Source organism: Schistocerca cancellata, chromosome 3 (genome assembly GCF_023864275.1).
Source record: "Schistocerca cancellata isolate TAMUIC-IGC-003103 chromosome 3, iqSchCanc2.1, whole genome shotgun sequence".
In the NCBI taxonomy this organism is placed as follows: domain Eukaryota; kingdom Metazoa; phylum Arthropoda; class Insecta; order Orthoptera; family Acrididae; genus Schistocerca; species Schistocerca cancellata.
Window position 1 is genome coordinate 319,488,273 of NC_064628.1, and position 15,600 is coordinate 319,503,872.

The 15,600-nt window shown below is 43.4% G+C and overlaps 1 protein-coding gene across 1 annotated transcript in view; it reads left to right on the forward strand.

Moving 5' to 3' along the window:
* Window positions 1-15,600, forward strand: part of LOC126175012 (ATP-binding cassette sub-family G member 1) — a 466,189-nt gene that overhangs the window by 269,555 nt on the left and 181,034 nt on the right. The window contains exon 5 of the mRNA XM_049921499.1: window positions 1,131-1,276. Coding sequence (XP_049777456.1) covers window positions 1,131-1,276 — 146 coding nt within the window. The remainder of the gene's footprint in view (window positions 1-1,130; window positions 1,277-15,600) is intronic.

Here is a 15,600-nt window from a genome sequence, read left to right on the forward strand (position 1 = left end):
TTTCTGCTCTGTTGAGAAAAAAAAAATTATTGCTTTGACGCTTTATTATCGCGTCAGTGTGGTTTTACCTTCAGCTTGGTGGCTTATTTTGTACGTTAAATAATGTAGGTATTGCATTCCGGAATAAGTTTGAATACAGAATCACTTTCTGTGACCGGTCTGGTACGTTAAATAATGTAGATATTGCATTCCACGTTCCTACGTTCCACTTTTACAGATTGGCGAAGTGTACTGACGAAAACTTCACGTTATTGAGCAGACTTACGGCGTCTTTCTCCAAAAGGTCAGGCCGTCTGCTGATTATTAGCCATTTTTTGTTCTTAAAAGAAAACTGCACTGTTCAGTAAATATCTGTACGTTAGAGAAGAATCTTAAATAATCTGTCCTATAATGCACCGTTTCATATCTCCCAAGTTACTTAAGGATCTAAAGAAAGACAAATATAGCATCGTTTCTTTTAGTTAGCGTCGATTTTCATAGCAAGACACACGCTCCCTATTATCAATTATACTACTGGCACTCATCCGATATCGTATTCAGACCCAAAGCTTTCTGTCCTCTTTGAGTGCTGCTGTCGCAGTGTATAACAAAAATAAGTGGAACTGTCATGAGTGTGTGTGTTAGATGTGGTATTACTATGATGTTTCCTTGGGTGACTATGTGTTTGTCTGTTGCGGTTCGGTCGGCCGCGGTGGCCGAGAGGTTCTAGGCGCTTCAGTCCGGAACCGCGAGACTGATACGGTCGCAGGTTCGAATCCTGCCTGGGGCATGTATGTGTGTGCTGTCCTTGTGTTGGTTAGGTTTAAGTAGTTATAAGTTCTAGGGGACTGATGACCTCAGATGTTAAGTCCCGTAGAGCTCAGAGCCATTTCTGTTGAGGTACTTTCGTAGGTAAATTAATAACTACGTTTATTACTTATTAAATCACTTCATATCTCACCGTTTCGGTCTCTATTTCAGACAGTCATCATCAGGATAATGATATCTGCAACACAATATTATCCAAATAGGCGCTCACTGAGCTTCATTTGTTTGCTGGCTGTTTCGCTGCTCTGTTTTGTATACGGCTATCGCGCAGCAGAATTAAGCTGGACAGTAATCACGCGGACGCTTCCTCCTTTGTTGTGCAGACGGAGGAGATCCTGGAGACGCTGGGACTGTGGGAACACCGCAACACCAGGACGGAGCGGCTGTCGGGTGGCCAGCGGAAGCGGCTGTGCGTGGCGCTGGAGCTAGTCAGCAACCCACCAGTCTTCTTCCTGGACGAGCCCACCAGGTATGACGTCACGCTGGACGCACCCAATGACTAACGCACCCTAACAGGAGAAACTGCGCGCGTTCCTCGCGATGGCTGTTACATAACCGTGGCACTGCTTTCCCAACCTGATAGCTACAGTAGTTTTTCTTTATACTTTCCCTTTCGTCTCATATTGCGCTACCGGAATTAAAATCTTTCAGTTGTGCTCAAAACAGCTTTTATTAAAGCATTTTAAAGTAAAATCATCACAAAGATTCTAAAATCCTATTCTCCTGCAAGTAGTTTAGACGATAACGTCAACATCTGGCAGACTTTCAAATTTAAAAATAGGTTACCTGTCTTCTTAATGCAGTTAAAGTACGGCATATCACATAGAGTCGAACATACCTCGTGGAAATGTACACTCTAAGACGCACCATGAAGGAATGGGATCGATGGAAAATGGCAGAAGTAATTTACGTGTACAGACAATTACAATTTCAGAAAAACTGGATAATTTATTCGAGAAAAAGATCTACACAAATTGAGCAAGATAATATCACCTTGGTCCAACTCTATCCCTTATGAAGGCATTTATTCGGCTTGACATTGACTGATAGAGTTGACGGATATCATCCTGAGGGATATTGTGCCAAACTATGTCCAAGTGGTGCGTTAGATCGTCAAAATCCCGAGCCGGCTGGATGGCCCTGCCCATAATGCTCCAAACATTCTCAACTGGGAAGAAATCTAGCGAAATTTCTCGCCAAGATATGTACTGCCAAGCACGAGGACAAGCAGTAGAAACGCTCGTCGCTTGCGGGTGGTCATTACCTCGTGAAGTGTAACCCGAGGATGGTCTGCCACGAACGGTAGCATAAAGGGGCGTCGACGAACCACTGTGCTGCAATAGTGCCGCGGAAGAAAAGCCAAAGGGGTCCTTATAGGAAATGAAATGGTACTCCAGACCATCACTCCCGGATGTCAAGTCGTACGGCGGACTGGAGTCAGTTGCTATCCCACCGCTGTCCATTGCGTCTCCAGACACGCCTTCATTGGTCATCGGGGCTCAGTTCGAAGCGATATCTACATCTACATAGATACTCTGCAAATAACATTTAAGTGCCTGGCAGAGGGTTCATCGAACCACCTTCACACTTCTCTATTATTCCAATCTCGTATACAGCGGAAAGAACGAACACCTATATCTTTCCGTACGAGCTCTGATTTCCCTTATTTTATCGTGCTGATCGTTTCTCCCTATGTGGGTCGGTGTCAACAAAACATTTTCGCATTCGGAGGAGAAAGTTGGTGTTTGGAATTTCGTGAGAAGATTCCGTCGCAACGAAAAATGTCTTTCATTTAACGATGTCCAGCCCAGATCCTGTACCATTTCTGTGACACTCTCTCCAATATTTCGTGATAATACAAAACGTGATGCCCTTCTATGAACTTTTGCGATGTACTCCGTCAGTCCTATCTGGTAAGGATCCCACACAGCGCAGCAGTATTCTAAAACAGGACGGACAAGCGTAGTTTAGGCAGCCTCCTTAGTAGGTCTCTTACATTTTCCAAGTGTCCTGCCAATAAAACGCAGTCTTTGGTTAGCCTTATCCACAACATTTTATATGTGTTCCTTCCCATTTAAGTTGTTCGTAATTGTAATACCTAGGTATTTAGTTGAATTTACGGCTTTTAGATTAGACTAATTTATCGTGTAACCGAAGTTTAATGAATTCCTTTTAGCACTCATGTGCATAACCTCACACTTTTCGTTATTTAGGGTCAACTGCCAACTTTCGTACCATTCAGATATCTTTTATAAATCGTTTTGCAATTTATTTTGATCTTCTGATGACTTTATTAGTCGATAAACGACAGCGAAATCTGCAAACAACCGAAGACGGCTGGTCAGATTGTCTCCCAAATCGTTTATATAGATAAGGAACAGCAAAGGGCATATAACACTACCTTGGAGAACGCCAGAAATCACTTCTGTTTTACTGGATGACTTTCCGTCAGTTACTACGGACAATGGCCTCCCTGACAGGAAATCACAAATCCAGTCACATAACTGAGACGATATTCCATAAGCACGCAATTTCACTACAAGCCGCTTGTGTGGTACAGTGTCAAAAGCCTTCCAGAAATACGGAGTCAAAAATGGTTCAAATGGCTCTGAGCACTATGGGACTTAACATCTGCTACCATCAGTGCCCTAGAACTTAGAACTACTTAAACCTAACTAACCTAAGGACATCACGTACATCCATGACCGAAGCAGAATTCGAACCTGCGACCGTAGCAGTCGCGCGGTTCCGGACTGAAGCGCCTAGAACCGCTCGGCACAGCGAAGTAAAGATGACGAATGGTCAGTCACATGATGTCGGTGTTCTGGCTCGGCCACCGCAACCGGCCAATACGGTATCGATCTGAAATCCCTTGTCAATAGCACTCAACACTTCATATGAATAAAGAGCTAGTTGTGTTTCACAGGAACGATGTTTTCTAAACCCATGTTGACTGTGTGTCAACACACAGTTTTCTTCGAGATAATTCATAATGCTTGAACACAATAAATGTTCCAAAATCTTGCTGCATATCGATGTTAACGATATGGGCCTGTAATTCAGCGGATCTCTGCATTGCTATCGCGCACAAAAGGCATTGATTGTTTCTTGCCGCTAACATACTTCACATACAACCAGAATCTCTTTGGATTTTCTGCCAGGTTTCGAGACAAAGTTTCGTTGTGGAAACTGTCATATGCATTTCGCCTTGAAGTCCGCGCTAAATTTCGAGCTTCTGTAAAATATCGCCAATCTTGGGGATTTTGTGTCTGTTTAAATTTGGCATGTTATTTCTGCAACAGTGTTCTAACCCGTTTTGTGTACCAAGAAGGATCAGCTCGGTAGTTTGTTAATTTATTTGGTATCAACCTCTCAATTGCTGCCGATACTATTTCTTTGAATTCAAACCACATCTGGTCTACACTTATATTATTAATTTGGAATGAGAGGAGATTGTCTCTCAGGAAGGCGTCAAGTGAATTTTTATCTGCTTTTTTGAACAGGTATATTTTTCGCTTATTTTTGGAGGATTTGAAGATTACAATATTCAGTCTCGCTACGACAACCCTGTGTTTACTAATCCCTGTATCGGTTTCTATCCTCGTTATTAACTCAGGATTATTTGCTGCTAAGAGGTCAAGTGTGTTTTCATAACCGTTTACTATTCGCGTGGGCTCATGAAGTAACTGCTCGAAATAATTTTCAGAGAATGCGTTTAGCACAATTTCGGATGATATTTTATACGTACCTCCGGAATTTAACATGTATTTTCGCCAACATATCGAGGGTAAATTAAAGTCACCACCAACTATTACCGTATGAGTCGGGTATGTGTTTGAAATCAAACTCAAGTTTTCTTCGGATCTTTCAGCAACTGTATCATCTGAATTGGGGGGTCGGTAAAAGGATCCAATTATTATTTTATTCCGGTTGCCAACAATGCCCTCTCCCCATACTAACTCACAAGAAGTATCTACTTCAATTTCGCGACAAGTTAAACTACTTCTGACAGCAACAAACACGCCACCGCCAACCGTGTTTAGCCTATCCTTTCGGAACACCGTTAGGTTCTTCGCAAAAATTTTGGCTGATCTTATATCCGACTTTAGCCAGCTTTCAGTGCCTATAACGATTTGAGCATCAGTGCTTTCTATTAGCGCTTGGAGCTCTGGTACTTTCCCAACACAGCTACGGCAATTAACAATTCTTATACCAATGGTTCCTGTATCTACGTTCTTCCTGTGTTCGGCCTGCTTAAGCCTCTGATTCAGACCATGCACTCGGCTCTGTACCAGAGGTCCGCAATCAGTCCTGTCGACTATGCTACAAATGGTCAGCTCTGCTTTCATCTTGCAAGCAAGACTGACAGCCTTTACCACTTCTGTTAGCCGCTCGAAACCAGAGAGAATCTCTTCTGATCCAAAGTGACACACATCATTGGTACCGACGTGAGCAACCATCTGCAGTTAGCTGCACCCTGTGCTCTTCATGGCATCCTGGAGGACCCTTTCCACATCTTAAGACTCCACCCGGTATGCACACGGAGTGCACACTAGTTTTCTTTCCCTTCTTGTCAGCCAAGTCCCTAAGGTGCCCCATAACGCGTCTAACGTTGGAGCTCCCAACTATCAATAATCCCCCCTGTGTGATTGCCCGGATCTTGCAGGCTGAGTGGTTTCCTCTGAAACGGTACAGGTGACAGCATGTGGCTCAGCGACAGTGTCAGCCACAGACAGCACCTGGAACCTGTTTGTCAGACAACCGGGGAGGCCTTACGTGCGGCCGCCTGGGAAGTCTTTCACCGCCTGCTTCGCCCTGGGGCGACCTCCCACTCGATCACAGGTGAGGAGTCAACCTCAGTGCGAGCAGTAACTGGGTTGGCCACCGGTGAGGACCGGTCAAAGGACTCGGAAGTGCTGGACGTCCGCTGGATCCCCACGGCCAGCCCACAACAGTGGTGCCCATCCACTGCAGCCTCAAGCTGTGTAACCGAAGCCATCACAGCCTGAAGCAGAGCGAAGTGTCACCAACTCGGCTCGCATCCACACACAAAAATCGCAGTCCTTGTCCATACTAAAGACCGTGGAAAACGAAATTATGCAGATAAACGGACTATCGGCACGTGCTGCGCAACTCTACTGTAGACCCTGACAAAAACGCAGGAACTGTGTCTAATAATACGCAGTTATTCAAAAACCTAACTACCGAAGCACTCAGTTGGCACTAAATAATTGGCCCCTGATTAGGAACTTGTAATATGTCACAATATCGGTTTACTTTCCGACGAAAACAAAAACGCGAGAACTGTGGCTATTAGATTTTAATTTTGCACGCAGAAACTCAAGAAACTAAACTATTAAAGCACACAGATGATATAATAGAATTCGTTCCTGGTTAGCAACTCGTAAATGTCACAAAAGCAGTTACTTCCCTGTTGCTGCGTCTGTTTCGGTCGGCTACTACTGCCTGTTACTCATCACTGAAGACAATTCTACCGCATTCAATGAGATTCCAGGCCGAATGTACGCGACACCACTGGAAACATGCCCGTTGGTCAACAGCAGTCGGCACAAGGAGCGCCGTGTGCTCAGCCCCTTTCCTGTGATTCGCCTACTAATGGTCCCTGTGATTGCTGAAACACTAATTGCACGTTGAATCGATGATAACGTCGAATCCGGAGCTCTGGGTGCCCCTCCGAGGACTGCTCGGTCCCCACCTTCTGTCGTATCTCTAGGTCGACTGCTTCCTTCGTAACTGTGTTCAGCCATGGCTTGTCTGATCCTGCCAACTTAGTCGAAAAGTGGCAATGCTCCTACTCAAATTTCGAGCGATTCGACGGTGTCTTGTAAGTATATTATTCACTCGCCTGTCTGCGAGGCATAGTTACTGTCCGACTAAGTTTACACAATGAAATTCACGAAGACTTTATGCCCTAGTATCGACATGTCCCGTGTTTACGATGCTTGCCATCTGCGCTGTGAAATTGCGCTGCAGCGTCGCACATCCATCCATCAGCCACGAAAGTTTACAATTGTGACTGATTTGCATAACTCCTTTGTTGTGACTCACCATTTTTTTGTTTTTGTTTTCTTCTTAGAGTCTACCTTCGTAACGCCTCACAATACTCAATAGTGAATTCTCCGCTATCTTCAAATTCTTTTTCTGATATGCCTCTCCCCCTTTTACTCTTGCCTCCAAATTCTGTCTACCCACTAGTATCGCGCGTTTAATCAGCTACTTCCTATGAAATATCTTTGTTTTCTATGGGTAGTGTTGCATTTTATTATTTGTAGCGTACGTTTTCACATCTGTAAGCGGAACTTTAACACTGTAAAAGGCCTAGATGATTACCAAAAAGCCATAATCGGAATATGACGTCATCCCAACCATTTTACAGGCTGCAGTTCCAAGGTGCAAGAAGTGTTAGCGCACTGAGGACTGTTTACATCAATACATCAATGCTATGGCTACCATTAGACTTCACCAAGAAATCAAGAACTGAGAAGTAAGGCGGGGAGATTCATTAGCAGCCAAGCAATTCTCAGGAGCCCTACAGGACTACTAAAAATAAACTGGGAAAACGATAAAGAAACGCTTGTTAATAGAACATGCCTTGTTTTATCCATGGCGCCGCAATGTTTACCTCAAGTGAAGTAATCTTGGACGAAGAATGCAAGAACTTAATAGGAAAAGCGGGAAATAGGTCTGAAAAATTACGTACAGATACAAAGTAACGGCATCCTGGAATGCTTGGGTGAACCAAATAGAACTTTTCGTCCGAACCGTCACTTTATAAGCAGTGTGGCTTACCAGTTTTGATTTAAGGCAGTGAGATACGGCCTATTAATGCGACAACTATTTAACTAAGAGTTTCTCGGCAAGTAATACAGAAATTCATGTCGGGAATAACTAGGAAAGACAATTCAAGTGGCTCTGAGCACTATGGGGCTTAACATCTGTGGTCATCAGTCCCCTAGAACTTAGAACTACTTAAACCTAACTAACCTAAGAACATCACACACATCCACGCCCGAGGCAGGATTCGAAACTGCGACCATAGTAGTCGCCCGGTTCCGGACTGAGCGCCTGAACCGCTAGACCACCGCGGCCGGCAGGAAAGACAATTAAAGAAGCAACTGGATAGGAGACGAGACTAGAGTGGAAGATATAATTTGAAATGGAAATGAAGTTGCGATGGGCAGACAAATGGATGATTGATGGGTTATTGATTTTTTCCTTCATTTCAGGAAATGACAATGATCAAGATCTCGTCCCAGTCCAGAGTGAGTCAAGTGTCGTACAGCCAGTAGGAGCAACTAGAATGCATACTTCTTAATACCGCAACTGTCTGCCCCCGGTAGCTGAATGGTGAGCGTGACGGATTGCCAATCCTCTGGGCCCGGGTTCGATTCCTGGCGGGGCGGGGAATTTTCTCCGCCCAGGAACTGGGTGTTGTGCTGTCCTCATCATCATCCTACCATCCTCATCGACTGCAGGTCGCCGAAGTGGCGTCAAATTGAAAGACTGGCACCCGGCGAACGGTCTGCTCGATGGGAGGCCCTAGCCATACGTTTAAATAAATAAAATACCGCAACTCGCTGAAAATTCCGCGTGCGTAAATTATTTCTTACGCGTAGCTCTTTTGTTCTCTTCAGGTAGCGTTCCTGGTGTGGTCGCTATGGAGGGACATGCTACAGACGCACCTCTTCTTATTTAATTCTCTCTAGCGCAGTTAAATTAATGTGAGCTCTGAATTGCTAAAAAATGTGACCAACGAATTCCTTCTCTAGTAAACGAGCTGATGATCCCTTGTAATTTAATTCAGTTCCAGCTAGATAATTACAGCCAGCAGGGAGCAACAGCAAGTAATACGAATAAAAATGAGGAATGGTTGTAATTAGGTTCAGTGGAGAGTAGTTGTTTAACCTGTATATCTTGAAAACATGTTCAATCATCATGCAGCACAGAAATATAGGCAGTGGTACTAAGCAAATATTTTTTACGAAATCAAAGTTCTCATTACCTTAAATGTTGGATATTAGAGCACTCACGGAATCAAGTTAATATTCTAGTGTGCCCCATAGTAATTAGATTAAGTGGAGCCGAAGAATAACAATTGCTAAAGAACCCAAGGGGAATACCTGATGGTACAAATGACACATGCTGAGCTGTTGTTTCATTCTCGAACGCTTCTCGGCGATAGACAACCGTAATTCGTGTCAAGATCTTTCGTGGTATTCTTACTAGTCCAGATGCAGCGTTACAGAATGTTTGGGGAAAAGCTACCTTTATTATTCATAATATTGCTTCAAGCACAGACACATTTGAATGAATCACGTAGGTATACTGTAATGCTCTTTGCTCCCTCAGCAGCAAGCAAGAAAAACAGTTTCACAAATAAAAACCAAGAGTTTATAAATATTTAATTTAATCGAAATTCTAGTTACTACAGAAGGTTCCAATGTAAGCGGATAAATGACAATCAATGTTGCAATTTGTATGTAAATGAATGTCATTAGCGTGCTGGAATTAAATGTACTGAAAGGGTAGCTAATTCCATATCCTAGGTAACTCATCCGTACCATTTATTTTGTTGATTGACCGCTAATGTAGATTTTTGCTCAAATTGTCTGCATTCATTGGAGATCCAAAATTTTCATCCTTAAGCTATTATGGTTAAGTTTTTGGCACTAAAACTAACTGTAAGAGAAACACTACAATACAATGAAGTTAAATGCTGTCCTGATGGAAAAATATGTGAAAACGTTAGTTGTGTAGCGAATTTCTGGCGTCGTAATGCTGATGTAAATAGAAGTGACTCAGTGGCTTTGGTGCGGTATATATGCATGTGTGTATATATGTATGTAGTATATACGCATGGACGCATCGCCAAAAAAGTGCAGAGTACTGGGAATTGAACAAGAGCAATGATTCCTGAACCAAAATCCTTATAAAGGCGATTGATTTTAAGGGTAACCGAAAGAGTGCTCTTGCAACACGATATTTAACTTTCTGGCAATGAGTTTTTCGATATTTAAGCATTTACGCTTCAGTACAAGTGCCCCTACACCGACTCAGTATTAGGCGGAACAGAACAACGTTCGTTTCATTCATGTCATATTTATAGACTCCAAACAGTATTTTTTTCCCCAACAGATTTTTGCAGTTCTAGAAGAGACACTGTGCTACCTTCTGACCAGAAAGGAATATTTTTATGAAATAATACATACTACAAGAGTCATCTGTTACTAGATTAGCAAGGCGCATTTCGGCAGCATGCTGCCATCATCAAGTGCATTTACAGTAAATTTTACATTGTAGTTAATCTGAAGTGAGGTTAGTTTCCTTTGCTGTGTATGCCAGTGAGGTTATGTGTCGAAAAGATGCTTGTTCAGGAAGATAAATACGTTCTAGTGTGTAAATAATGTAATGAGCATGATTAGATCATTTTCCTAGTGCATCTACTTCCATTTTATTGTTGGTAATTTCGTTGCCTGGCACACAGAACACAGTAGCAAGCACATCACAACTTAACACTTTCACAAGGTGTAATGCACTAATCAGATTCAGAAGAATGTAGGTTGCAGTACTTACTCGAGGATGAAGAAGCTTGCACAGTAGAGAGTAGCATAGGGAGCTGCATCAGACTAGTCTCTGGACTGAAGACCACAACAACAATGATGATCATGGTCAATATCATGAAATGGGAGGCCTGTGTGCTCACGTAATATGTGCCACCGGGCTGGGATTCAAACCCGAATCTTCAGTTTGACGCGAACGGTCCCCTTGACAGCCTCGGCCGCCGGAGCACGCTCCCTGGAGAGAAAAAATCATCGATATGTCACCCCTTTTGTCTACATCCTACGCTCGCACAGGTACTGTGAGTCCCGTTCTGGAAGAGATGTATGATTAACGTCGAAGCCCAAGCATTAGGCATGAAATGCTGTACTGCAGTGGGTGTGTTGTTTTAATATATTTTGCAATGTCCTTTAGATGTAAAGTACATTGGAACAACACAGGCACTGCAGTACAGTACAAGAAATATGAGTCCCTAGGAGTAACCATACAGAGCGACCTAATGTGGAACGACCGTATAAGACAAATTCTAGGAAAAGCGAATGCCAGATTGAGGTTCATTAAATAATGTTAAGGAAGAGAAGTGGGTTATAAGGTTCGACCTATTGTCGAGTACTGCTCATCATCCTGGGTCCCTCAACAAGTTGGATTAATAGAAAACATTGGAAATGTCAGACAAAGCGCGACGTTTCTCGTTGCTGATTCGTTTAGTCGGTGTGACAACGTTACGGAGGTACTCAACAAACTCTTGTAGCAGACACTACAAGAGACGTGTTGCACATCACGGAGGGGTGTACTGTTGAACTTCGACAGCGTAGGTTGCAAGAAATGTGGGGCAAAGTATTACTTCCTTCCAAAGAAAAATGGTGAAATACCACAACGAGAATATGAGAGAAATTCTTTCCGTGCACCAGTTGCGAAGGAAACAGGGGAAAGGGTAAAAGACGATTGTATCATAAATATCCTCAGCCACACATCGTAAGGTGGGTTGCGAAATATAGGTGCAGATGCAGATAAATTTCACGGCTGCCATTGAATTGTATCTAGTTGAGCTCCGTTAGAGAGATATCCTTTATTTAGGATAGTTTATTTGGTTTTAATTCACTGATTAAATTATCTTTGATGTGTATACCGCATATCGAGCTATCTTCTGCCATCCTTGTTTGTCACCAGTAGTGGGATTGCAACACTGGAGAACAAAACCTGTTCTAAAAACCAGGTTTTAAACAGAGATTTTCCACTCTCCGCATCGTGCTACACACCCAAGATAAAACGTGTCATTGTCTGGGCTGGCCCTTGTCCACTTTAGCCACTCATACCTAGTATATTCTTATCAACTTTTCGCATATCACTGACATTCTATTAGGTTAATAGGAAGGAGAAATGTGGAAATGAAAATTTCTGTACGACAGTAGATAGATTAGCTGTGTATGCGAGACAACTTCGGTATGCCTCATGCTGTGTTTCCATTTGATCACTTGTTTATCCTTAAGATTTAATAAGCTACCCAAGAAATCAGCATCGTCAGTTTAAAATTGTTTATCTTTCCTTTTTAATGCAGAAATGATACTCCCTGGAACCAGATTTGTATTAAGGAAGTCTGGATGGAGCACACGAGCGTGTTCGTGATTATTTAAGTACACGTGTATGAAAAATCGCCGATATCTGTTACTTATATGTGCCTCTGTTGGGCTGCCCGTGGAGAATCGAAATTCGTGCAGACACTGATGGGCCAAAACATTATGGCCACTGCCAGCAGCGATTCTGAATGCTGCCTGGTGGTGTTGCGAGCACGTATTTAAGTATACGTCTATAAGTATTCGAGTGAAGCAAAGACGAACAACGTCGACACTGGCCGCAAAAGGGGAAATCCACTGACTTAAGTGACTTCAAGGATATATTATTATGGCCCTTCGCTATAGGATCCAGCTTCTCGGAAACTGTGAACCTCTTTGCTTTCTACTGTCGTGAGCAACTATGGAAAATAGTTGAGGGATGATGAAACCTCGAGTAGGCGAAAAGGCGTTGGACAACTAAGAATCATCACAGATCTAGCCGACAAGAGGCATGCCCACTATGTACAGCAAGGTAGGTGTCGATCTGTCGATCTGTGGCAGATTTAACGACACAGTATAATATTGGTGCAGGCACGAGTGCTTAGCAGCGTACCGAACAGGACATACTGTTGAACACGTGACTCGACAGCTGACGATCCCTACGGTTTCGCCTGTAGACCCTCCGATATCGTCAGTTACGTTTATAGTAGATACAGGATCATCGTGAATAGACCGTAAATCAATAGGAATGCGTTGCCTTTTCAGATGACGCACATTCCTGCTACACAAGGTCGATTGTCGTGCCCGTATTCGCGAATAGCTGCTCAAAACAAGCACAACACTAAGGACGCAGGCCGGTCGGAGCCTTGTTATGTTCACGGGGAACGTTCACCTAGGCTTTCATGGGACCAGTGGTAGTAATGGAAGACACCATGACAACTGTGGACGACGTTAACATTTCTGCGGACCACCTGCATCCGTTCGTGCTTGATGTCTTCCCCGACTGTAATGGCGTCTTCCAGCAAGATAACTGTCCGTGTCATAAGACAGTAATCTGCTACAGTGGTTTGAGGAGAAAGTGAGTTCACGTCATGGCCACCAAATTCGCTCATCTGGACTCGCCGGAACACAAATGGGAAGCTAATCGTGCACCTGGACCAGAAATCATCGACTCCTCAAAAAAAATGGTTCAAATGGCTCTGAGCACTATGGGAATTAACTACTGATGTCATCAGACCCCCAGAACTTAGAACTACTTAAACCTAACTAACCTAAGGACATCACACACATCCATGCCCGAGGCAGGATTCGAACCTGCGACAATAGCAGTCGCGCGGTTCCAGACTGTAGCGCCTAGAACCGCTCGGCCACCCCGGCCGGCCTCACTCTTCATTTACGTGGTTTGCTTGACCTGTAAGTAGACTTCCGGGTGCGACATACCTCCAGGAACCCGTGACGCGCGGAATCGCTGCTGTTCTGCGTACCAAATGTCGACCAACAGGCAATTAAGAGGGTGGCGATAATGTTTGGTTCGCCAGTGTAAACTGATTGAGAAGAATCGTGTTTTATTTACGTCTTTTCATGTGATGTGGTGATGTTATTTTCAAGAGTTTTCCCCTCTTGATTTCTAGAAACCAGGCATATTCTAGCTGATTTGTGACAATGTATTCTGTTGAGCTTCGTGGACTCCTACCGTTCTTCTATTTCTCCCCGCCTAACGCCGGCATCGGCATCTTTCCCTCTTAAATTATCCATGTGATATGGATGTTACTGGAGGTCTGCGTGCCATATAACCACAGTCAAGATCTGCTGACAGCCATCTGGGTGGTCGAAAGGGGGTTAAGGACAGCGCGCCTCCCGAATATGAGTACGCTGTGCTACGTAGTGCTTAACCTCTCTTTTTAACCACTCTTTGTTTGCAAGTGCTCTAGCTTTCCTGTTATGCGTTAATAAGCCAAACGGCTCTCTAACTGTACCTTTGTTTAAATATGCAACGTAAACACTTAGGACAACCTTTTCAGGAGACACAAAAGAACCTTTCGGGGAATTAGAATAAAGTTGGAAGTCGAAAAGCTACGTAATCGTATTACACGAAACTCCAACGCGACGTAATAGCACAGCGAATACGAAACGTGAAATATCCGCTTACATAAGCACAAAGAGACTTACGTGACGCACATTGTAGGATGTTGTGAACAACCGGATATGTCTGATCACATGTTATACAAGCTGATGGCCCTCGGAATCTAGCAGCAGTAACCATCAAAGCCGGTAAAATCGATACCGTGTGCTTTGAGGCAACATACATTAAGAATTATCCTCGAAAATGTTTATTCACCAACATTATCATGGAGATATTTCGAACGTACAGGTGCCGACCGAAAGAATTCATCTCTTTGGCAGTGCATTTGTTTAAGGGCGTTGCTACAGCACCCTTTGATTACTAACCTATTTGAATTATTTCTGCACCGTTCAAGCCTTAGAAAGTATAGTCCACGACCAGCTAACAAACTATTTAACTGCAAATAACCTACTAGACGAATACCAATCAGGTTTCAGTGAACATCGGATCACAACTTCTGCCTTAATAAAGGTAAGAGATGACCTGGAGCTTGTCATAGACGCCCAAGAGGCGACTATCACGTGCTTCTTTAGCTTTAGCAAAGCCTTTAACACTGTTGACGTTGACATTTTATTTTCCAAACTTAGCGGCATAAATTTCTCCCCAAGTGCAGTGCAATGGTTTCGCTCATACCTGACTTCTCGCCAGCAGCGGGTCATGTATGGCACCATAAAGTCACAATGGAATCAGGTAGCATCTGGCGTCCGCAGGGTTCGGTATTAGGTCCTATACTCTTTTCAGTGTATGTCAATTATGAGTCATCAGTTTTGCTGTACTGCAAATACCACATGCACGCTGATGGCCTTCAGTTGTATCTAAGTGCAAACCAATAAACCTGAAAGTCTTTGTCAGGAAAGCTCACGGCGCCTGGAACTGGTTATGAATCCTGTGTTCCTTATATCTGTGATATTAGACTCTTTGATCATATTTCACCATCATATGCGTAACAATTCTGGCTACGTGCAGACAACCGCAGAGATCTGCATACGCTCCAACTTCTCTACTGTCAGATCAGCAAACACTGTCCCTCATATCTCTCCCCGATCTTAACACTCTTTTCTGAAATCGTGGAAGGAACACCAGTTCCCACCAGAGCAAAATCCTTTCTGTCCCACTCCATCGTCGTTTAGCCACTTTATCAAAGACCTTCTTAGTAACAGGAACACGACTCTGGAATAAACTCCCGCATTGTGTTAGAGAACTGAATACCATCTTCAGGTTCAGAAGGCAGTTAATGACATATCTACTAAAGAAACAGCAAGAATTACTATAGTCCCTTACGCACTCGTTACCTTTCTACATCCTTCCTCCCAACGAGACCTTCTTCTTTTTGCGGTATTCCTAGCTGGCGCATTCTCCTTAACTTTCCTTTTCTCTTAACTCGCTGTATCAGAAAACATCTATGTTGCACACCTATAAATTCTTTCTATATCTTCTACTATCATTATTGTTATTACAGTCATTATTATTGTGATTATTATCACTAGTACCCCTACGAGTGGCAGCAGTAGCGGTAGTACAAGGACTGGCAGCACTAAC